This window comes from Lissotriton helveticus, chromosome 5_1, assembly GCF_964261635.1.
Source record: "Lissotriton helveticus chromosome 5_1, aLisHel1.1, whole genome shotgun sequence".
In the NCBI taxonomy this organism is placed as follows: Eukaryota; Metazoa; Chordata; class Amphibia; order Caudata; family Salamandridae; genus Lissotriton; species Lissotriton helveticus.
In genome coordinates this window covers 1,834,740,883-1,834,765,162 of record NC_136065.1, presented here as the reverse complement: position 1 = coordinate 1,834,765,162, position 24,280 = coordinate 1,834,740,883, and the positions used below count along the sequence as shown (strand labels likewise).

The window sequence follows — 24,280 nt, the reverse complement described above, 5'->3', positions numbered from 1 at the left end:
AGAGGAGGTAGGAAGCAGAATGGTTAGACAACAAAAGATGTACCAAGACAGATATGACAGGAAGTGGGGCATAAAAAGCAAGGACCTGAAAATTGGACAATGGGTCCTTGTAAAGAAGCCCCAGGAGGCGAGCAACCAAGGTGACAAATTCTATGATCCAGAAAAAAGAAAGCAAGTCAAAAACAATGTGGTGGTGCTAGAAAATGGTAAAATGTGGAGCATGGATAGAATTACCAGGTGTTCCTCAAATTTGATTCCCTCTGAGGTAGAGGTGGAGGAACACAAAGTACCTCAGGGCTGCACAGAACAAGAAGATAGAATGAGCAGACCTGTTCGCCCACCTACATGGCAAAAAGATTTTGTATTGTCGTCGTTTTCTGTGTCACTGCTGCATTATGTTTTCCAGTTTTGGGAATTGTATCTTCTGTATACCACTCTGGTCATCTTTCACTCTCCTCTCCATTTCTCACTCTTTCCTCTCTTTTTCTTCTTTATCTTCTTTCTCTTCTACTTCTTCCCTTTGGGAGGGAGATGTGTTATCATCTCTGTCTTGGTTTCTCCCTCTGGCTCCCCCCTCCCACTCTTCCTCTTGGTCTCACCCTTAGACTCTTGAGTGGGAGGCAATTTAGAATGTTGGAACTGTTCCCTCAGTGAGGCTCTTGTACACTGACTTGAGGAGGCGTTATTCTGAGCAACTTAATAAAGATTTACCTCCATGCGTCTTTCTTTACTACAATACCTACCTTGCACAGATTCATTTGGAAAGCAATGTTGCATTCAGATGATCTTTGAAAGGGTACTCATAGAGCACATGAACTTGCGTGGCTAGTGTCCTCCAAATAGTTACTAACTATGAAAGGAAGCACCTTGCAATATGTTACATGAATGGTTCTTAAGCTTTTTACTTCTGTGGACCCCCACTGAATTATTACAGGAATCCTGGGAGCCCCACAGAGTCAATAATAGATGCCAAGACCTGGGCTTAAGCAATTTTGATTATTTGAACCTTAAAACAATACACAAAAATACAGAAACATGCATTCATAAAATACACACATAAACAAATGATAAAATATTTCATTTGATTCACAAACAAATATAAAAAATCAAAAACTTAATTTTCATGGAAAGTTTAGGCTTTTTTCTAATTTCAACTGAGGCCACCCCTTATCCATACTATATTCTGTTTGATGTTTTTGCACTGCTCCCACAGACCAATCTGAGGACAATAACGTAATGTTTAACCTCCAATATCAAATTTCTTCACATTTATGGAACTTCTTTCTAATTTTCAATTTTACATGTTGCTTCTTTATTCATATGCACTTTATCGATTTGTTAATAATATTTTATTTCCTAAACAGTTGCGGACCCCCTGAGTAGCTGTCACCGACCCCCAGGGGTCCCCGGACCACAGTTTAAGTACTCCTGTCTTACACCATGTATACACAACTGACCTCCTATACAAACCTACCTTGTACATGAAGCTTCCATGCACAAAGATTTGTTTTGCATGTTGTACACAATGCAGAATAAGCCGTTTTGCGTGACGGAATTCGTGGTGACTGAAATTCTTTCTATTATTTCAGGGGATGCCAGGGATGACCCAGTCACCTTCCACGCCAAGCTACAAGATTTCCCTGATCTACCCAGATGGCTGCGCTACACCCAGAGGAGTCCTTACAAGAACGGCTACCTGTATGGTTCTCCTCTGACAACTGATATTGGAATGCAAGTAATTGAGGTAAATCATGGTGGGAGAGAGACTCTAAGTTAGTGATATTCACATAGAAAGAATACTAATGAAAAGAGAGCAACTCAAGCAAGAAAGACAACCTACTTGAGAACATAATTGTACCCAAAAGAAATAAACTCAACCCAAGTGACTGCTGCCCATTACAGAAACTCACTAAAAACCTCGGGGCATATTAACAAGATGTGTGTTAAAAAACGCACATCGCACATTTCACTAGGCTATCGCCGGATTTTTTCACTGTGTTAGCGCGTTATTCTCAACGCGCAACACGTAGGTGATAGTAAATCCTGCGATAGCCAGCGATAGTGAACATTAGCGCGTGAAAACAAGCGTTGTTTTCACGCGCGAATGTGTGCCTTGATAATATCGGGGGGTGGACTCAGCTTTATGATCCACACCCCCATGGTATCAATGCCTAACGCCTGGTCAGAGCAGGCGTTGAGAGACCTGCGATAAACGAGTTTATCGCAGGTCTTTTCCTCCCAACGCCTGCCTTGGTGATAGGGTGTTCCCACCTCCAACCACATTTTACATGTGGTTGGACGTGGGAACGCCCACTTTGCATGTCATTAGCGATGTTTCTTGCTGAAATGCAAAGTGGGCTTGAGGCAGGCGTTGCAATGCCCTTGTAAATAGGGCGCTGGAAGTATCGCCGCTTTCTCGGCGAATTGTGCCGAGAAAGCGGCGATACTTCAGCTTGTTAATATGCCCCCTCTTTCCCAGCTTGGTGGGCTGGAAGTTCACTAACGAGTGGAAGAGATGGTTTCATATGTACAGTTCTATAAGATTTCAATACACAATGAACTTGTGGCTTATTACAATAGACCCTGAATGCCCCCATCTTCCTGCTCTATGTTCATTTTCTGTCTGCCCTTCCATGGATCCATCACCTGCATTTCGTCACTCTTTGCATTTTCCTCCTTCAGAGTCTCTCTCTCCTCCGTTCTACAGCGCTTGCTATAAATGTCTTCATCCTTTCCACACTCTTGCTTACTCACTTGCTCTATATCTCACTTACTCAAATTCCCTCAATCACCTTCTCTCCAAATTACTTCATACCTACTTTATTCACTTAAGCAACCTTCTTCCCCTAAACTTGATGTTCTCTACTCTATCATTCACCATTCTGCTATCTCCAAATCTCTTCCTGACCATTTCTTTCCCCGTTTTCCCAGCTGCCCATCCCATTTCTAGTATTTATTATTAAGCAGACATAACCAATATTTCTCCCAAGCCTAGCTCATAGCTTAGGGCCCTGGTAGGTATGTGAGGGCTACTACAGTCTGGAGACAGTGCTAGCCAACAATGCACTGACATGTAGTAATGCAGTAAAGTTATATGATAACTTCAAGTGGGAGAATTGCAAACCTTAACTGCAAGGAGTGGATATGGAACAAAGCAATGATCGTTTTGACGGGAGCTTTCGATGGTCCAAGTGGTGGCCAATACTGCATAATAATACACGTGATTATAGTCTAATGCGTGCTTTACAGAGATGGGCATTGTCCGTTTGTTTGCACACTTGGGTAGACCTCTCCTTTCTTGCCCTTCTTACTCTATGCAACTCTGTAGCCAATTGCTATGGGTAGGGACGTGCAAAACTGTGGGGTATACGATTCACACACTTATTGAGGTTATGTAGTAAAATGACCTGTTTTCTGTAAAAGTCAAACATTTTGTAGTTTCTTTAGTAGTGAGTACCTACACCCATTTAAGTTTCTTGGCGTGAGCTTCAGTACAGCGGTGGAAGTAGTCTAAAGCGTAGAGTAAATTAAGCATTAAGTAAATGAATTCCTGGCATAATACAAGGAACACCAGGCCTGAAAAGTTTGTTAAAACCTAGGTGGTTAGGAGTTGGTCTCATGGAGAGAGGCAAGTTGTTCTAAAAGGTGGAGGCAAATACTGAGTAGGCCGGTCCAGTCTCTGCTTTCGAGAAGCGGAATAATCAGCTCAAAGATGGCAGACTCTGATTCCGTCTAGAAAGGTAGCATTGCAGCTTAGCATTGATGAGGTACTGGAAACCAAAATGAATATCATGTAAAATGTGTCTCATTTTGAGCAAGATTCTAGCTTTGAGAGGAACCCAAGAAGCGTGTGAAGCAGAGGTAAGGCAATACCGAAGGGCCCTGGAAAAGGGCCTGATCTGCTGCTGCATTACGGCCCACTTGAAGCATTTGTAAATGTTACTTTTAGAGTCCCAAGTATAGTGCACTGCAATAGCCCAGCCCGGATCCCATGAGAACTGTTACATCTGAGGTGCCCTGAAGGCTTAAAACAAGAGTACCTGCTTTAAGAGAGGTAGCCGGAACAATCTGCCATATGACGCTGCTGATGGCTCTGAGCCATTTGCTTATTAGAATCCAGCTTGACTCCCAGATTCCTTACCACCATCTCTGGATCCTAAGTCCATTGTCCAGAAGGTAGGAACTATAGATTCTCCTTGTGTTTAGGTTTAACTATTTGTAGCCTACACATTTTCGATCCCATATCTCTGCTGTGCAGAGCTGAGAACCATGCACTGTGGCCCCCCATATCCATTTAGATGGAGGAGGTCCTGCATGTTATTGGCATTCCTGTAAAAGTGCAAGCCATAGGACGCAATGAGGTGGACAAGTGACTAAACTAAACATTGAAAATTCTGAATGCCAGTGAGGAAACATCACACACCGTTTCATGGGTTCTGATCAGTATGGAGGAGAAGAAATATCTGCTACAAATGACCTGAATCCAGTAGCTTCCTGGTCACAGAGAATAATAAGATCAATTAAGTCAAATGCTGATGCTAGATCTAAAATAATCTGCCTAATTCCACTGCCCACATCAGGAGACTATCCTGAGGTTATCCAGGACAGACACAATGATTTATTCAATGACACCGTTGGGATTGAGGTAGGAAAGCATCCAGGACTGAAGGAATTCATTTGCAGAGATACAGACTTGTATGGTTTTAGTTGTGACATGAAGGGGCGACATGAGGAGGAAATGAATAGGGTTTAAAATGTCAAGTATTAGGCCTTCCAGAAGCAGAGTGCCAAAGTCAGTACCAACGAGAGGCTGAAAATAGAATTAATAGCTAGAATGAGAAGGCAGCATGGGATCTGAAAACAAATGCAAGGCAAGGGTACTTTGGAGCAGCAGATTTCAAGTTGACTAATGTGTGTTCACTGCGAAGGCTCATCCAAGGGAGTAAAGAACTCTGTAGAAGTTATCATGGGGTTAACATCTGTGGGATGAGGAAGATGCAAAGCCAAGATTTGGTTTTTGACCCTGGGATTTCGACTTCTCAAAATGGTTGCACAAGTGAACCCACACTTTCTTTGAAAGGGTGATATCAATTTGTTTTGAAGAATATAATCAGAAGCGCCTCTTTGCATTTTGAACAAATATTGATGTGGTCAGAGACTAGTCATTGGGGGTCTATCTTGACTTTGAGCTCCAGTTTGGCACAAAGCCCATCATTACATAAAGACAGTAAGTAGCTCTTTCTGATCTTGACACCTCAGATTTGAGGTCTGCCCATAAATAGGGAAAGTCAGGGAGCAGATTCACACTGAATACGTTTTTGTTTTCACTGTGTTGTGGCTTCTGCATCCACTGGGTTCTGTGGACAGCTGAGGAGTAAAGACCTGGTAGAAGATGATAGCATTGCCATGAGAAAGAGAGAGATAAGAGACACCATTCTTGATGGATTCTAGGGACAAATACCTGTGACATGTAAGAGAGCAGGAGGGGGAAACCTAGAAAGCAAAAAAAGTGACAACAAAAGACAAATAGAAAAAATAAGCCAAAGTAATGGAAAGAATAAAAAAACAGATTCTTTTAAAAATCAAAGAAAATCAAATGGACTCCAGGCAAGGAGATAACTAATTGTTCTCAGTGGGTGTGCCAGGATATACCGTACTGGGGTACTGAAGACATCTAAAAGGCGATGGACTTTGGCACAGCCTTGGAAGTGTTGACGGTGTGACAGTGAGTTGAAGGGATGGTGGGAAATGGGACCATACCAACTCTTAAGTGCAGTTTGTGTGGCCATAAAAGAGGCTATAGGGGAGGTGCTCCATTCATGAAGATTATCTGTTGAGCCCCCTCTGTCTTTACTGTACCAGGATCAATGATGTGCTTCCAGTGATGACTCTAAGCCATTTGTGAATCAGAATCCAGTTTGACACCCAGATTCACAGCATTGTTACTGTACCAGCATCAATGCTGTGCACCCAGTGAGAGCATCACAACCACTGAGCCCCTCTGTGAACAAACTCTACTAGAGCACTCGTGAGGAAGGTAGACAATGACACAAACTAGTAAATGAGGAAGAGAAAGCTTTCAAAAACCTGTTGCAAGTGACATTTAGAGGCCATGCAATGCACATTCTACAAAATCCTGTCAATTAATCTAATCAAGTATGGCCAAGCTGAAAAAAAACCTGAAAGGAGTGAAGAGAACAAAATATAAAACGTGTGCTAGCGATAAATAAAAAAACAAGCATTTGCAATGCAATAGGTCTCGGGTTAATTAAGTTTGAGCTATTGGCATTGCTAAATATTGCAACACCAACTGTAATATTCCATGCAGCACAAGAGCAGTGATGAATGTGTGAACGGGTGGTCGTGTTTGCCCGTGCATGTGTGTGTGTGACACATTGTGCACGGATCCATGTCTGCGCGTTTGGATGTGTGTGTTGGCTTGAGACCGTGTATGCCTCGTGTGTGCATGGATCCACGTGGCATATCTAAACAAACTTTTACGTGTTTCTGTGTGGCATTGAGTGTGCGTTTTTATGTAGCCGAATGTAACCATTTGCAATTGTGTCGCCTGCGTGAGTGCCTATATATGTGTGTATGCATCTGTGGGCTTATATTTGTGTTTGCTTGTGTACTTGCATGGCAATATAGAAATGTGTTATTGTGTAGGTGCTTGCATGTTTCTGCGGTCTTAAGCACATTGTTAAGGCGGGAGGTATGATTGCGCCGCCCCGCCCCCGACTATCAAATGTACCCGACACCATGTTAATGGCAGTACATGTGCTATAGAACTGCCAACTAAGGCTGTGAAATCGCTTGCCGTGGCTACACTCTAGGCGGTGGTCCGAGCACTTCTATTTTAATTTGTCCCGCCACTATGTAAGGGCTCGCGCACCAGGTGGCAGTATTCTAACCGTTGAATCCCCGCCCCCATCTGTCCTTGCCTCATACAGGTGACCTATCAGGCAGGATTCGATCAGGACTAGACCCTGTGAATGTGGTATCTACACGCATCAGTGTAACAGTGGTTATGTTACATTCAAAGCTGCGTTGCTTAAAACGGTGAGTGAACCCAACAGAGGTCGGTGCAAACTCGAGGAGTGAGGGAGCTGGGGGCAAAGTATTAATACTCAGATTGTGCTGGTGGGAAGGAAGCAGTTGCTAATGCAGCGCACAGCGGGTCCATGCACCAGCGGCGCGAGCCGTGGTTAGCTTGCAGAGAGGCTGGGAAACAAAGCAGCGCTATGGGGAACATTCTCGATTGTGTACCTCTCTGACCAGAGCATATATAGCACCATGTAATGCTAAGTGGAGGAGGCTGCAGCACATCTTGAAGTGAGGTAAGCGCTGTAAAAGGAGGGCAGAGGTCAGTAGCGTCAGCGACGGGGTGACTTGATCCCACTTTGGAATCCCTTTAGCACTTAGGCAGTTAGCAGGGGTTCATGAAGTAGAAGATGTGTGAGATGGCATGTGTGTGGGGGACGAGAAAGAGCACGTTTATTCCACAGGTAACAAGTTTTAATCAAGATGAGATGCCAATCAACAAACAGGTTTCAAAGATCTGTGTGTAACCTGCAGGCCGGGACCGTTATGCTGACTCGGCTCGTCACCGTCACAAGGTTCACATAATGTGTAACGAACTGCACTTGGCAACGGCTTTTATCGTGGTTATTACTGCACGTGATTGTCACCATGCGTCCTCGATATTTCATTAAATTGATTTATTTCTATAGTCCGATTCCTACAGTCGCCCTCCTAAGTCATTTTCTTCTACGGGGGATTGGCAGGTCGCAGTTAGAAGGCTAAGCTTTCCGGGCAATCTGCCGTCCGTATAACTTACAATGAATCGCTTTATCTTACTTATAAAATTGTTTGAGGAGCCAGGTCTTATTTATCCTCCAGAACAGCTTTATGTCTCTGCATTTTTGATACGAGTCTTGCCAGCATGCTTTGTAATTTGAATGTAGCCGCATTCCAAGCTCTCACACGGGACGGAAAAACAAAAAAAAAACATGGCTGTTTATCAGCGCCGCGCGCCTCTCTGCAGACTCCCCCTGCACTCCAGAGAGGCGCGCGATGCGATCCTTTCTGCCCTGCAATGCCGTGGAGACAAGACCGGGCCGCGCGCACAACATTATCCTATGGGAAAACACTGCGCGCGGCCAGGTCTTGTCTCCCTTCGGCGTTCTCAGACTGCTGAGACGCTGACTATAGTTCTCTGTCGAGAACGCGCTTTTCAAGCGCGTTATAGCCCGAGACCTAAAAAACAATGACAACATCACAGTCTTGTTTTAGCTAGTTTTCCTTCTATTCTCTCCCAAGTCAGTTACCTTTACGCAACCGTTTACTCTGTTTTTCCTTTCCCTCAGGTGTCAGCCTATAACAGATACACCTATGAGACTGTCAACGAGACGATCATCTTCAATATTGACTCAGCTTTAGGTAAATACTCATTTGCTGTTTCTTGGTAATAATTTATAAATCCTGGTATTAATTTATAAACCTTGTGGATGTACCCGTTATTTGCCACCAAGTCTTCCACACCCACAGATAAATCATAAAAAATAAATAAGATCCGACAGAAAGCACTGAAAAACAGAAGTTGGGTACCATCATAATTAAGCTTTACATCATATGCTAAAAACATCATTAAGGCAGATCAGCTTTGAGCAGAGCTTCTCAGGGCATTAAACATGTAATGGTTTGCCTCCACACCTGTGATCTTTGATTTGAACCATTTTAGAAGTCGCTGCTGGGCTGATCATTAAGATCTGATCTGGCTTAGACCCAACAATAGGCTTCATGTTCTAGGGAGGAGGATGTTGGTTCAGGCATCTTCCCACAAACATCGACCTCTGATGTAGACTGATCCTTTGCACTATTCCATGATTTCATTGTGGGTCGAGTACTTAGGCTTTAAGGCAAGGCATGCTTTAAGATTAAACATAGAACCTTAAATTAAATCATGTTTTGTATTTATTCTGCCCTGATCACATGGTCAAAGTATTTCAAACTGGATTAAAGCCTGCTGAACAGTTTTCAGCCATCTGTTAAGGATTGAGGACTTTTTTGAACGACAAAGGGGCACCTAAGTTGATCAATACGTTTTTATTACTTAGAGTAACATGTCAATAGACTTGAACTGGAAAGGAGTAATGTACAACATACTCATTATTGCCTTGATTAGTAGTAAATAGACCAGCACTCTGCTGAAGATCAGGCTTCTCTCGTTATATGTGAAGATTTTCAGCCTATTATCATGATGCGTGAATGTCCTCTCAGTACCCAGGCATGTTTATTAGCCTTAAATATGCTGTTGTTGCACTGCTGTCAGATTTAGCGTTATCAGTACTACACCGGCCAGGCTGTCCTACCAATGTCATGGCTGTGCAAGATGAAGCCCTCACATTTCTTTTTAGGAGATGGTGCAACACATCATAGTATTTTCCATTGGCTGAAGCCCTATGAGTAGATAATGAATGGAATGTGTGCAAACCTATTACCTCTTTTCAGGGGTGCTTCTAGGAAAGACAGCCACAGCCCAAACTGCAGCATTTTTAGAATCAACCTTCCTATCAACAATTTCTAAAAGAATGAGAACATCACAGATAGGAGACAAGTTAACACATTGTATAAACTAGCAGAACTTTGACCAAAAATGGAATCGAAAGCTGGAGCAATGATGTACATGTGTCCTTTGGCTTAGCTACCTTCTCTAATTTTCCTGCCCAGACCATGGTGCTACTCTTCATCACAAACCAGAGCACGGTAAGAGTTCTGTACATTATTGTGCCTCTAATAGGAAGGTAGCAATTCCTGCTCCTTACTAATGTGAAATGTGGTTGTGATACGTGATACAATATGGGGTCGTCAATAGTTTCTGAATGTGCTACTACCTCCCTGCAAGTCATGAGGTGAAATAAGTAATCCAAGTGACTTTGAGGATCTGAGAAAATGGATACATATGTAGAATTCTGTTGTATTATAACTGGGCATAGAAAAGAAGATTTTGTTGGACAAAAGTACATTATGAGGGATTCCATTAGGGGTGATATGTCCATTGGATGGGTTTAGTGGGAAACAGGAACCTTTTTTCCATCATATGCCTATCCAGTTCTAGCATTAGGCATCTTGTTCTATACAAAAGATTATTGTTTCAGATTTCTTCCCACAGACGTGAGGCACACCTATTGACTGGTCCACTGTTATGTTATGTTATGTTATAAAGACTTTCATAACGCGCTCTATTACTAACAAGTATCCTGGCGCGGAGAAAGAAGTGGCATAGATAGCAGGATATCAAGATGGAGAAGACAATTACATGATCTTATTAAACAGATGAGTTTTCAATCCTTTCTTAAAGGCGGTGATGGACTGGGCTGCTCTAAGAGACAAAGGAAGAGCGTTCCAGGCCCTAGCAGCCCTGACAGAGATAGACTGGCCTCCTAATCTGCATTGCTCCATGGTGCTAAATAAGCCAACCAAAATACCTATCAATAATTACCTTGGTCAGGCTGAGTAATTTCTGGCTAGAAATCTTATTTGGTTAGTAAATCAGTTAAAAAAAGTCATAGTTCTACTGAGATCAGACATAACAGAGAACGTTAAACCCTATAACCATAAAAATGCAAAAACAATAACTGCAGTGGAAAATAGATCCCTAGCCAACTGAAAGTAAATCGTGCATCAGGGGTGCAAGCAGAGCAGAGAGGTAATACGATACATAATTTTGATCTCGCTTCTTTACTGGTCAACCAGTTTTAAGTAACAGTGCCCTGTTTAACCGTAGCAATTTACAGCTGTGCCTTAGCCCTCCCTAATGGTCTCATCCCAAGCTGGTTTTACAATGAGCACCTTTGACCAGCACATTCTCGACAACGATTCTAAGGTTCTTGATATTAATTGCATGTGAACTGTTATTACTTGATATTGTGCATTAATCTAGGGTTACTAGATTTTGTGTCCACTGAATTGGGACTCTTTCACTGCAATGAGATACACTCCCTCTTTTCCCATTATTGTCTCAATCTTAAATTAAATAAGGTAAATATTTCGTGTGTGTGTGTGCATGTGTGTGTGTGTATGGTAGTGAAAATATATGCATGTTGCTCAGTAACACATTTTCATCCGAGCAAATGTACCAATAAACACACATTCACATATGTACTACTACAGTGCAAAGGTCAAATTCCAGTTCATTATCACAGTAGACCCAAATTGACATGAAGAATCTGTGTTTACTGAGTCACAGATTTCATGTTGTATTTATTACTGTATGCATAGAAACAACTATCCTGATAGGCACAACGTTTCTTCACTGTGATTGTTTGTCACTTTTATTCACACAAATACCATGGCATAAACCATAAAAGCTGGCACACCAAGCGTAATTTATTGCCATTGCGGAGGGAGGTAAGTGGGATTTTTACCCACTTGAAGCTTCACTTAATGTTAGTAATGGTACTTCCCAACACTTAATAATAGCAATAAATAGGATATTACGCTCTGCACATCTGCATATAAGTACTGCACATATATATCTATATGTATATATTCACTGAAAAAACCAAAAGCGACAGGGACATTATAGTTAGGGTCTGATTTCACTCGTACAAAACCAGTAAAATTCTGCAGTTATAGTTACCTGAGCTAACTATAACTTACTCCCAACAATGCACTGCTTGTACCCTCACATATTACATCAATCATGACATGATCAGTGACATCACTGATGAAATCACTGATGACATCTCAAATTACATCACTGATGACATCATCCACAGAATCACTGACACACACTCACTCCCCATTATAACAATTCATACACCCACTCCAACTTCCACACTATCATTCTCAAAACCATTGACACAGACATACCAGTACTTGCACACTCGTTCACTGATTCACATGTCTACACACACATCCACTCAGTTAACCATACAGCCACTCACACACTGTCAGTCACTCATAGAGCTACCCACACACCTACTCACTCACCTATAGAGTCAATCACACAGCCTTTTACTTACCTATATAGTTATACACACAGCCACTCCCTTATTCATACAGATACTAACACATACTCACCCATACAGCCCCTCACACACTCACTCATTGACCCATACAGCCAATATCACAATCCCTCACTCAGACATACAGTCACTCATATACTCCAACACTCACCTATACTGCCTTTCACTAACCCAGTTACACACCCATATACCACTGAACATCCATTCACTCACCGACACATCCATACACACACTAAGTCACCCATACAGCCCGCCACAGACACACTCACTAATCCATACAGCCACTGACTCACCTACTCACTCATCCATGCAGGCAGTCATGCAAACCTTTACCCACCCACGCAGACACTCATATTCTCATATCCATCAGGACCACCCCAGAGTTGCTCCAATTTAAGAAAGACTTGGAGATGCACATATTTAGAGAACACCACATCAAAATGCATTAACCATCCACAACCCAGCTACCACTCCAATCATTTGTTGACTTTATGCTTGCCTTTGAACATGTTGTGCATTCCGCTGCCTTTTGGCTAGGTTCCTGCTGTAGAAATACCATACCCATACTTACATATATGCATAGGTACATGATTTTGGAGAAGCAGATTACAAATGAATACAGTAACAGAAGAATTGTGATTTCCCAGCATAAGGCTCTGTTATACCATATAACAATGTAGTATTATATAGTAGCTTCCTCTCCCCCAAAATGCTACAACAACAGTGTGCCGCAAGGGGTTAGGAGGGCAGGGGTGAGGATAAAAATGGGTAATTTGGCGATGTGAAAAAGGAGTGTCAGCTGGGAGACAAAAGGGAGACATATAGGGCACCAGCCCGGGGTCCCCCCTCTTCTCACTGTGTTCCTCAGTGGCTACCCTAGATGATTTCAAACATCTGCGTCCACCAGCTTCTAGTCTCCTCACAGCAGCAGTAGGCTGATTGTCTCTGGAAAACAAAGTCTACTTTCCCTATGTCCCTTTCCCACCTTCAGAAATTGTAATGTAAGTAGAACCCACTCTGAATTAGGCCTTCACCCTCCTCCAGCAATCTCACCGTGTATAGACCTTCATGCCGCAACAGCACCGTAAATAAACATTCTGTATTCCCTTACATCGTATTTTTGTCTTTACCTATGTCCATCCCTGGGCTCACATATGTAACCAATCACAATCCAAGTGAAACAGAAGCTACAACCTCTAGCCCTTGCTAATATCCCTGCACACATATTTCTTCTGCCCACCAGGTGACTGAAATACCTAAGGATTTCAGGTCTTTCTGTTCCAGCTGACCTAGTCCGGCTGAAAAAACACTCCTTTCCCTTAACTAAACCAATGAACCACTAAGATCTTACCTCAGTCGCGAATCTCCTCTTTTTCACGCACAGCTCCAACCAATGGTCTATCTGTTTGCAAATGAATCTGCATATCTGCTCATTGACAAACATTGCTGTGGGTCGTAAACTTTATTGTGTATCACCCTACTGCTTTAATGGTAATCTTATGATGTTCATTTTTAATAATGAAAAAATCATGTTCCAAGCAAATGACACAACATTGTCCATGGTCAACCCTCTCTTTCCTGCTTTTCCTACTCTGACTCACGACCATCCCTCTCTCTACAATACCTCACAAAATCTACTCACTCCCCTATCAGTCCCTGCTCCAGTCAGTCTACTAGCCACATCACTTCTCCCTGACTCCTTCACTTCCCGACCTCTCGATCACTAACAACAGCCACTTCCTTCTGCGCTCATTTACCCAAATCCTCTCACCCCCACTGCTCCATCAAAGGACCCTCAACATCTTATCGTAAACCTACAACTGGTCCCCACACACACCCCTTATCTCATACTGCTCTCCACCTTTCGTCTTCCTACCCCCTGCGCCTTTCTCTCACTCCACATCCCACTTGCTGGGTTATCCTCATCCGGCTTCTGGACTCATCTCTCCAAATCTCTACCAATCTCCCTCCTCCCACCCTTTAACGCCTCTCTCCCATCCTTGTTCTTCACATTCTGACTTCTCTCCCCTAACAACCCGTTATTAACCAGCAGGGGTGGCCTTAACTTGCTTAATTCCTTGCAGTGTAATCATGCTTAATTATCTAAGAATTCCACGAGATTACACATGAATTACGTGACAAGACTACTCTGCCTTTAGCTCTGTTAGTGCAAAAATGCCCCCTCATGTCACAAATAGATGCAAGGATGAATTTTGCACTAAGAAATACAACTGATGGCAACAGAACATGAATAGGAAGTGTGAGCAGCTGTTAGCACTTGCTAAATGTGCTCTAGTGGTAGGATTTTTCTTCGATTTACAACAGACATTTACCACTATTTTCTTATTAAACAAAATACACCATCACATCCAAAATGGATGCAAGGGTGCATTTTGCACTAAGAATTAGGCCTGGGCGGTAAACTTCGCTCCATTCATGGGTTTTTCTGCACTCCATGGAGCTTGCGGAGTGCAGAAAACTCTGCTTCACAATGTGCAGCACAGTTTTTTCCCCGCTCGCGATTGAGAACAGTAAGTTCCGTTTTACCGCATTACCGTGGGGGGAGTTGCAATACTATTTAAAAAAACTCTTAGGGTGACACAGATTGTCGCCGAAAATTGTGATAGTGCAGAGTTATTGGGTGTAAAAATTTAATTGAAATCCTCCTGCATTATGCTGTTAGTAGTATACCGCCCTCCTAAAAGCTCCCCAGACTTTAACAAAGCTTTTCTGGAGTTTCTAACTGACCTAGGATCAAGATATAAGTCCCTCCTGGTGGTAGGGGACTTCAACTATCACTGGGATAAAGTACCCAGAGACTCTACAGAGGCAGGGTTTGAATCTAACCTGTCCTCGCTCAACCTGTCACAATTGGTCACATGCCCTACACATGTTAAGGGACACACGTTGTATCTGATTTGGTCCTCTATGCCCCGGGCAGAGATAACCGATGTCAGCCCGTGTGTATGGTCAGAACACTTCATGATTAAATGCTGGGTTCCGTGCGACTCCTTTCCTGTATCATCTGATCCTCTCTGGAGAAAGGTTCGAGCTTGGAAGAAGGTGGAAGCGGAATCTCTGCTGTCCACGCTTCTCACCATTCCACCCCTAGAGAGAAGGGAAGGAAACCCTGACTCTCAAATTACAGCATTTACGTCCTGGTTTCGGACCGCTCTTAATATGCTTGCCCCTGAACGAACAGAGAGGACCAGAGCAAAAGGAAAGGGAGCCCCTTGGTTTGATGTCTCGTTAAGAGAGAAAAAACAAGCTCTGCGTCAAGCTGAGAGAAAGTGGAGACTCAATTATAGGCAGGCAGAGTCTGAAACTTATAAGGAACTTCTGTTGAAATATAAAGCTGATATATTGTTGAGGAAGGCAGCCTTTTATGAGGACAGAATTGGCCGTGCGGTGAATAAGCAAAGGGAGATCTTCTCCATCCTGAGAGAATTAACGCAGCTGGAGGGTAAAGTCCCAATAAATGACCGTCCGGACGGTGACACCTTCCAGAAGTTCTTTCTCTAGAAAGTGCAGGATATCATTGGGGATATTGCAACAACTCCGATTGACCCTATTCCCCTAGACCCTCCCAATCCCCAGGAGTTGGCGTGGAATCTGAACAGCATCCCACGTTTGGATGAAGGGAGTTTGGCAACAATTGCGTATCAAATTAAATCAGGATCCAGCATGGACCCCTGCCCCCGAGAATATTCCAAATGGCCTTGCCTGGTCTAGAAAGGCAGCAGTTGATCCTATTGGATGAGTCACTGGACTCAGGCTACCTGCCAGCGAATCTGAAAGAAGCCAGGGTCATCCCCCTCCTGAAAAAAGCAGGAGTGGATTTCAAGGCCTTAAAAAGATTATAGGCCTATTTCCCAACTTCTGTTCATGGGAAAGATCCTGGAAAAGCAGATCTTGAACACTCTGGCCAGCTATTTGGAGGAACATAGCCTACTCCACCCAAGAGAGGCAGGCTTCAGGCCACAGCATAGCACGGAGCTGGTGATGGCCACGGTTGTTGATGATCTGAGAATCAGGGCGGATAATAAACAGCTGTGCGCCCTGATTCTTTTAGATCTGTCAGCAGCGTTCGATACGATCAGCCATGCCATTCTGCTGAATCGTATCTCGAAATTAGGAATTACAGGGCAAGCACTCAGTCAGTCAGTCAGTCAATCACTTTTATTCGATTTTTGACAATCATAAAAAGACACAGGATACAGTTCAAGAAATACACAAGACAAAAAATAACTACATAATGTATCTACACAATGTATCATACATCAAATCATCAGTTTACATAAGAATTTTAAAATAGTATATACAAGTTCTATATCACAGTACAATGTAGAAAAAATTTCATATAAGAGATTTAAAAGATCAGAATATCAATTAAAAATACATTAAGATATTTCGTTTATAATTAATCCTTTGTTTCCTTTACTGAGCATTTTGTTAATACGGACTCCTGCAACTAGAAAGTTTGCAACATGAAAAGTGATTCGTGCATTGTGCAAAAGTTGCAGAAATAAGAGCGCTGGCCTCACCTGTAAGAAGCCAGCCTCTCGGAGGATTGGAACAAGATATTTCCTCCTGATTTCAGCATAATGGTCACAGAACATAATAAAATGTAAAGTGTCCTGAGATGAAAACTGATCACAATCACATGGCTTAGTGTTATCAGGTGTATCCCATCTATAGTAGGTGCCCAACAAAAAGTGAATCAGGTTTAAACGAAATCTAATTAAAAGAAAGCGATGAAATGGTTTATTAACAAATACCAGGTAGGGTTCTGGGCCTGGAACAGTCTTAAGCGTAAAATTTCTTCTAACCGTTGTTTTTTTAAGCTCTATTTCCTACCGCTCTGCTGTAAAGAGGTTTATCAGTGATGTCTTTATCATCTTGACATCCTCCTTTTGAATGCCATCTGGGGAGTTAAAAAGATCGATACGTCCCACCTGGGTTAACATTGTTTTTACATACATCAACCATGGGATCTTTAAGGCTCCATCCATGCTCAGGCAGTCTTTGAGGATTATGTGATTTAATGAAATTTCCTCATTAAGCCAAGTTTTTAGCCAAGAAATGATAGGGGCAGATTTTATGATGTCTGTAACATACCCAGTACCCAGCTCTGAATGAGTTGTGAAAGTAGGGGTAGACTGGGGGACGGAAAGTAATGATCTAAAGAACCTATTTTCCGCCCTTTGGATGGGGGCTGGGTTTGTGTATCCCCATATTGAGGCCCCATAGATGGCAATTGCCAAACATTTAGCATTGTAAACCTTAAGAATAGCATTCATTGGACGTGACCCCATTTTTTTAGCAAAATTCAAGATGGCTCCAGCAGATCTAGTAACTGCGTTTGATTTGGACTTATATTGGGCGCCCCAATTGCCTTTATCATCGAATAGCACACCCAGGTAAGTAAAGGAAGGAACCCTTTGAACTTCCTTTCCTGTGCAGATGAAAGTTATGGTTTTGTTTTTCCTGCCTTTAAGTCCCATAATCATAACGTGTGATTTTTGTGTATTTATTTTTAAATCTAGCGAGGTCATAAAGTCCCCAAAGGAAGCCAATGGTTTATTAAGGGCCACACCTGTTCGTGCCAAGAGGACTGCGTCGTCCGCGTACAGGAGGACCGGGATGTTATTCTCTCCTGCACGCGGAACGTCAGACCCCAGGGTGGTAAGCGCCGGCTCAAGTGCGTTTATGTACAAAGTGAAAAGGAGAGGGGCAAGGATGCAACCTTGACTCACTCCTCTCTGAGAGTTAAAGGGTTCAGTGCATCTACCGTCTTTAGTTACTCTAACCGAAGCCTCCAATCCTTGGTGGAGATCGGCTAAGAAGCCCACCAGTGATCTTTCTATGCCCATTTCCAGAAGGACTCCCCACAGCCTTGACCTGTTGACCAGGTCAAAGGCTGAGGAGAGATCCATGAATGCCATGTACAGGGCCCCTTTTTTCACTATAGTATATTTGCTAATGATCAGATGTAAATTAAGGCACTGATCCAGTGTGCTTCTTTTGGGCCTAAAACCATATTGGGCATTTGATAAGATTCCCCTGCCCTCTAACCAAGATGTTAACCTCCCCAGAATGACTCTGCCCAAGATCTTAACGGCAGGGTCGATAAGGGAGATAGGTCTATAGCAGGCAGGGTCACTCTTTAGACCTTTTTTAAAGATCGGTATAATAATGGATCTTGCCCAAGATTTTGGAAGCGTACCACCCCTGGAAGAGTTAAACAAATTTGTCAAAATCTTGGCCCAGAATTTGGGAGCTGCCTTGTATAAATCCGCAGGAACACCATCAGGGCCCGGCGCCTTGTTCTTGGATGTATCGTTTATGGCTTTTTCGACTTCCTCAGGGTTAAACGATTCAATTAACTCAGTACTAGGTTGAGTAGGGAGATTCTGTATTTGGTCAAATGTGGGCTGACTGTAAATGTTACCAAAATGGGATAACCACTGGTCGTCAGGTATAACACACTCCCCGGCATGATTCTCTGCCCCTGAAAAATAGGGGTGATTAATCACTTCCCAAAATTTAGAACTGTCCCGGAGGACCTCTGGTGATTGAAGATCATTCCATGCCTGTTCTTTGATGTTCTTCTTCCTAATATAAACGGTCTGTTTGTACGCCTTTCTAAGTTGTATTATTTTTGATTTATTTCTTGGTGACTTTTTTAGACCCTTTAAGAGGGTAGAATGGGCCCTAGAACAATTGGTATCAAACCACCTTTTGCCTTTCTGTCCCATGATTTTAGTTTTCAAGGTTAAGTCATTATTTACTTTCTGGCATACTCGATTAAAGGCCTGTACAATGGTAACATTGGGGGAGAGGGGGTCTAAGCAGATGCCTACCTCCACTTCTACCTTTGCTAGGACCTCTTTTAGGAAGGTAATCGGTGTCACATTGGACCTTTTTAACCTTCTACCCTGGTCTTTAATTATCAGATCAGTCGCTGAATGCGTGCCCGATTCTTTAGAATCTTTAAAATCTAATAGTCCATCCTGTGTGACCTCTAACACCACAGGGTTATGGTCGCTAAAAATAGAGTCAACTACTCTATAACTTAGGATAAAAGTCAAAATAAAAGATGAGATGAAAATATAATCTATAACTGAGCCTGTATCATTCCCTTTATACGTTATTTGTCTAGGACCTAATGGGCAGCAGCTAGATTCGTAAAGATTAAAAGTGGCCAGAAAATTCCCCAGAGCCTCCCCATGTTTTGTATGCTCAAAATGTGTAAGGAGCGAGAGAGGTGGGCCACCCTTCTCTTCTAAAGTACAGTTTGTACGACAAGGATGAGTGTTGAAATCACCCATTACGATAATCTCAAATCCACTTTTAAATAATTTATAGCTTTCCAAAAATTCCTCAAGTAGTGCCAAAAGTTGATTAGTACTGACTAATTCAGGGGAATTATAAACATTAATCAATAAAATAGTGATTGAATTTGACATTGACAATTCTACTACCAGAAAATGGGGGGAGCCAGTCTGTAACTGTTTGGCTTTCCCTTTCAGGTTATGTGAAAGTAGTATAGATAGACCGCCCTTAGCTCTGCCCGATACACTTGGAATAGCAGAAAGGTTAAAATGAGCAAATCCATCCAGCTCAAAGATGTTGGCTGTGTCCCAGGTTTCCTGGAGGGTTATAATATCAAAAGATGAGATAAAACTCAGCCAATTCTCATCTTCAGCCTTAGATCTTATGCCTGCAATGTTCCAACTAAGGATCCTACAGGTCTTCCTGTATGTCAATGAAGGGATCTGATTAGTGTCTTTTGTCTTCTGTAGTCAATTCATATTATCTGAGAGTGAAAGTGGTGAAAAACGATTAGATAAAGGGACACCCTCTTTCTGTATACTGTTCAGATGCGGAGTCAATGTCGTGATTAGTGGAACACGATGAGGTGCAAGAGCTAAGGCCCCATCCTTATGAGGCATGGCAAAATGACATGGCCCTAAAGTAGGTGTAATTTTGGTCCCGACTATCTTTTGTGTGGATGAGAGAACGTTTATACTCCCCCGCGGGGGGTAAAAATGCCCCAGAGGGAGTGGTCTTATTGTATTGTTTGTAATCATCGACCCATCCCAAAATAATCTTTCAGCCACTCCTTTCTCAGAGAAGTTAATGACTATACAATCTCCCACAATGTTCTTATCCCCATGTCCTACCCACCCTACCCTTCTGGCCATGATAATATACCGGGTTATGTCAAGTTCACCACTGGAATATTGTTTACACCATTCTCTAGATTTATCTAGCAGATTCCTGGTGGATTCTTTCTCATTTTGGGGCAAAGATGGAACCCCAGTTATTACTGCCACATAGGGTGCTGCCTGAGGTGGTAAATGCAGCCTAACGGTGCTAGCAGAACTACAATTAAATGAGTTATGGGTGATGTCAGAGCCTGCTAAGATGTTTTCTTGTATGACTGGAATGGGAATATGTTGTTGTGGCAGTGGGTTACTAATACCGTGTTTGGACACATTTAGGGGTAGGGTCGGTAGTTTGGTTGGAGGAAAGTCTGTTTGTGGAAGGTGCACGTTTAATGGGCTAGCTTTGGTAGTTGTGCATTCCATTAGTTCCAAACTGTGGGTTTCATTAGACTTATTAACATTAATAAGTATTTGCTCTTTAGCACGAAAATCATTGATGAATGAGTCAATTTTCTCGCACCTCTTTAGCAGCCCGGCCAGACATGTATTCAAACAGTCAACAATGTCTTTACCAATTTCTTCCAGAATTGGTTCAAGGTGAGCATTAATCAATTCTTCCAATTTATCCCCCATGGCTAGGCAAATGTCTTTTACAAAGTCCTGATGAGGGGGAGCAGAAATACCTTTCCCCCCATTTTTCTTAGGTTTCTTTTTAGATTTGTTGGGGGACATTCTTTCACCCAGTCCCTGATGCTCTATATGCTGCTCTGGGGAAACTTTAGTCTCTAAGTTACTGACAGATAGTGCCTCATCTAAAGGACAATTAGAGATTGCAACCGTAGGTTGTGAGGGTTCAGTAACAGTGGAGTTATTCACTTTACCCAGTTCCAATTCCTTTTCAGCGTTGGCTAGTTTCTGATTAATGGCTCCTACCGCTGATGTGAGAGATGAAATAATTGAATCTGCCTTACGGGGAACTTTAGCGTTTTTGGCCCCCTGACTCTCAGGTCCCAGATGCTTCCGCTTACCCATTAATCCGCTCAGGGGGGGTGGCCCGGCCCGGCCTCTTCCTGCCTCGGACGGCCACAGACGAACCGCCCTCTGCCCGGGCTCAGCCCGGCGACCGCCCGCGCGCGTCCCGCGAGGCGGGAGATACAGCCCCCTCTTATGCGCCTCCGGTCGCGGTTTTCCTGCGCGGCTGTGAGCGTCCCCGGATGTCAGGAGGGGACGCTGGGAGTTGTAGTCCCGCTGGTGGTAGTGGTGGTAGGTGTGGGCGCTCCCCCCTCTCGGCGGCCGCTATATGTGAAGCCGCGGCGGGGAGAGCGAAACAAAGCAAGTCTGGATGTCCTTCCTTGCCCCCGGTGAGCGTGCGACCCCCGCTCGACTGCAGGTACAGCCCCCTCTTATGCGCCTCCGGCCGCGGTATTCCTGCGCGGCTGTGAGCGTCCCCGGATGTCAGGAGGGGACGCTGGGAGTTGTAGTCCCGCTGGTGGTTGTGGTGGTGGCTGTGGGCGCTCCGCCCTCTCGGCGGCCGCTATATGTGAAGCGGCGGCGGGGGAGAGCGAAACAAAGCAAGTCTGGATGTCCTTCCTTGCCCCCGGTGAGCGTGCGACCCCCGCTCGACTGCAGGTACAGCCCCCTTTATGCGCCTCCGGCCGCGGTATTCCTGCGCGGCTGTGAGCGTCCCCGGATGTCAGGAGGGGACGCTGGGAGTTGTAGTCCCGCTGGTGGTAGTGGTGGTGGCTGTGGGCGCTCCCCCCTCTCAGCGGCCGCTATATGTGAAGCGCGGCGGGGGAGAGCGAAACAAAGCAAGTCTGGATGTCCTTCCTTGCCCCCGGTGAGTGTGCGACTCAAATGGCTTAAATCCTTCCTCACTGGCCGTAAATGGGTGACCATCTACCCTGTGCTAGTGCGGTGACCAGTGGTGTCCCCCAAGGGTCTGCACTGTCCCCACTGTTATTTAATATCTATCTCCAACCTTTAGTGGAGGAACTTACGCAAAGGAACTGCCAAATTTTTAACTACGCGGACGACACTCAACTGCTAGTCCAGCTTGAGAAAACCAGCCAGGCACAAGACTCTGTAAAGAATCTGCTTAGATTTACCGTTAACTGGATGACAAACAATCTTTTGAAAGTTAACGCAGAGAAAACAGAGGTGCTGGTCATCACTAAACAAGAAAGTCCCTGGTGCGAGCTTTTCTGGCCCCCAGAATTAGGGGAGGTGCCAAACCCAGGAAGAGTGGTCAAAAGTTTAGGATTAAAAATTGACGCAGACCTATCTATGGCCCCTCAAGTCTCGGCGGTGGTAGGTTTCTGCATAGGCCTGCTCAGGCAACTCTGGAAATTGGTGCCCACCCTCTCTGTCCCGACATTGCAATCTATAGTGTCCACCACAGTTATCTCTTGGCTGGACTACGGCAATGCTTTGTATTTAGGTCTCCCGCAGAAACTATTGAAGAAACTGCAGGTGGTGCAGAATGATGTGGCCAGGTTGATTTTTTCCCTACCGAGGAGAACTCGCGCGACCCCCCTTCTCCTGAAGCTGCACTGGCTGCCTATCGAATATAGAGTGCAGTTCAAATGTCTTTGTATAGCCCATAAAGTCATTAATGGAGAGGCCCCTAAGTACATTAAAGATCGTTTGAGGAAGTACACCCCGGGTAGAGCTCTGCGCTCTGGCAAAGCCTGTAAATTAACTCAACCCAGATTTAATCTTAAATCTAAGAGTGGCAGAGCTTTGTCGGTACTCCTTCCGCAAATCTGAAACGAGCTACCTGCAACTTTGCAAGGGGACTCAGCGCTACTTTCTTTCAGAAAGAAGTTAAAGACCTACCTGTTTAAAAAGATAACATCAACACCCTAATTGTCTGTTTGATGGCGGAGAGCATTCAGGATGGCAGTGTGGTGTGTACTTTTTTCTGTGAAAGCGCTTAGAGACGAGTGGTGATTTGCGCTATACAAAAACATAGTAACATAACATAACATAACATAACATAACATGAACGGTAAGTTTGAGAGCACAAGCTGCCGCTCTGGTAGAATTTCTACCCGAGTGGCAAGAATACCAGCACAAACTGCACTCCGCCCTCGCGGAACTTCACAGAGTTTTTTTGTAACTTTGTGGAGTTTTAAATAGCAAAACTCCGCAAACTACGCCCAGGCCTACTAAGAATCAGCACTAAATGAAGCAGAACACGAATAGCAAGCAGCTGCTCTTCTTTGCTAAGTGAAAATATTGCAGGGGCAACCCGTTTAACCCATAGGCCTCCGGGTAAAGAATACAAACAAAAGGAATATAGCCTACGGAATGGTTATCTGTTCATCTAGTTTTCTCAGAATGGGTACCATAAATTATCCATTCCATGAAAGATCGTTTTTCGTCGGATTTAATCCAAAGCCTTATGTATAAGGAGACTCTGCAATTTTAATCCGCGATTTCAACAAATTCAATCTACATCTCTATGGTTTAAGTATTTCTTTTTATTAAACCATATTTTTTCTTAAATTTCTGTTACCTCACATTTAACATTACTATACACATTTTATACATATATACACATACAAATACATTTACATTTATATACACATACACATTATTTCGAACCCTATTTTTCAGGTTCTTTTGCTCTATTTATTTTTAACCAAGGATGTTTATCTCAGGTACATTCAAAAACATTCCTTATTTCTAGATAACCAAAACAAACCGAACTCCAAAAGAGTGTCGCCAGGTTAGAAGTTTTTTAACCTATCTCTCTCTAGCACTCTTAATTCAAGCTTTATTTTATCGACTTCGTCAAACGAATTTTTTGTTTGAATTGGTGTCTTCAAACAACAGTGTCGACGCGTTTCAGCCTCTTGTAAATCCAGGCCTCATCAGGACTTAGTGGGCAAATCAAATGCATACAACCAAATTCATGTATGATATGCGAGTCATGTTCCAATCTCTTCCAGCTGGTTCTTTAATTTGGACTTATAGTGAAAGCCGCCACATTACCCATCCTGGCGGTCCCAGTCATCCGTTTTATATAATCCTTAATGACGAATCTTTCAACAGGTAAGGGAAAACCTCTCCGTACGT

The 24,280-nt window shown here is 43.4% G+C and overlaps 1 protein-coding gene across 1 annotated transcript in view; it reads left to right on the top strand.

Moving 5' to 3' along the window:
• SGCA (sarcoglycan alpha) overlaps positions 1 to 24,280 on the top strand; it is a 210,861-nt gene that overhangs the window by 34,810 nt on the left and 151,771 nt on the right. Inside the window, exons 3-4 of the mRNA XM_078645240.1 lie at positions 1,590 to 1,744; positions 8,367 to 8,439. Of these exons, the coding sequence (XP_078501366.1) occupies positions 1,590 to 1,744; positions 8,367 to 8,439 (228 nt within the window). The remainder of the gene's footprint in view (positions 1 to 1,589; positions 1,745 to 8,366; positions 8,440 to 24,280) is intronic.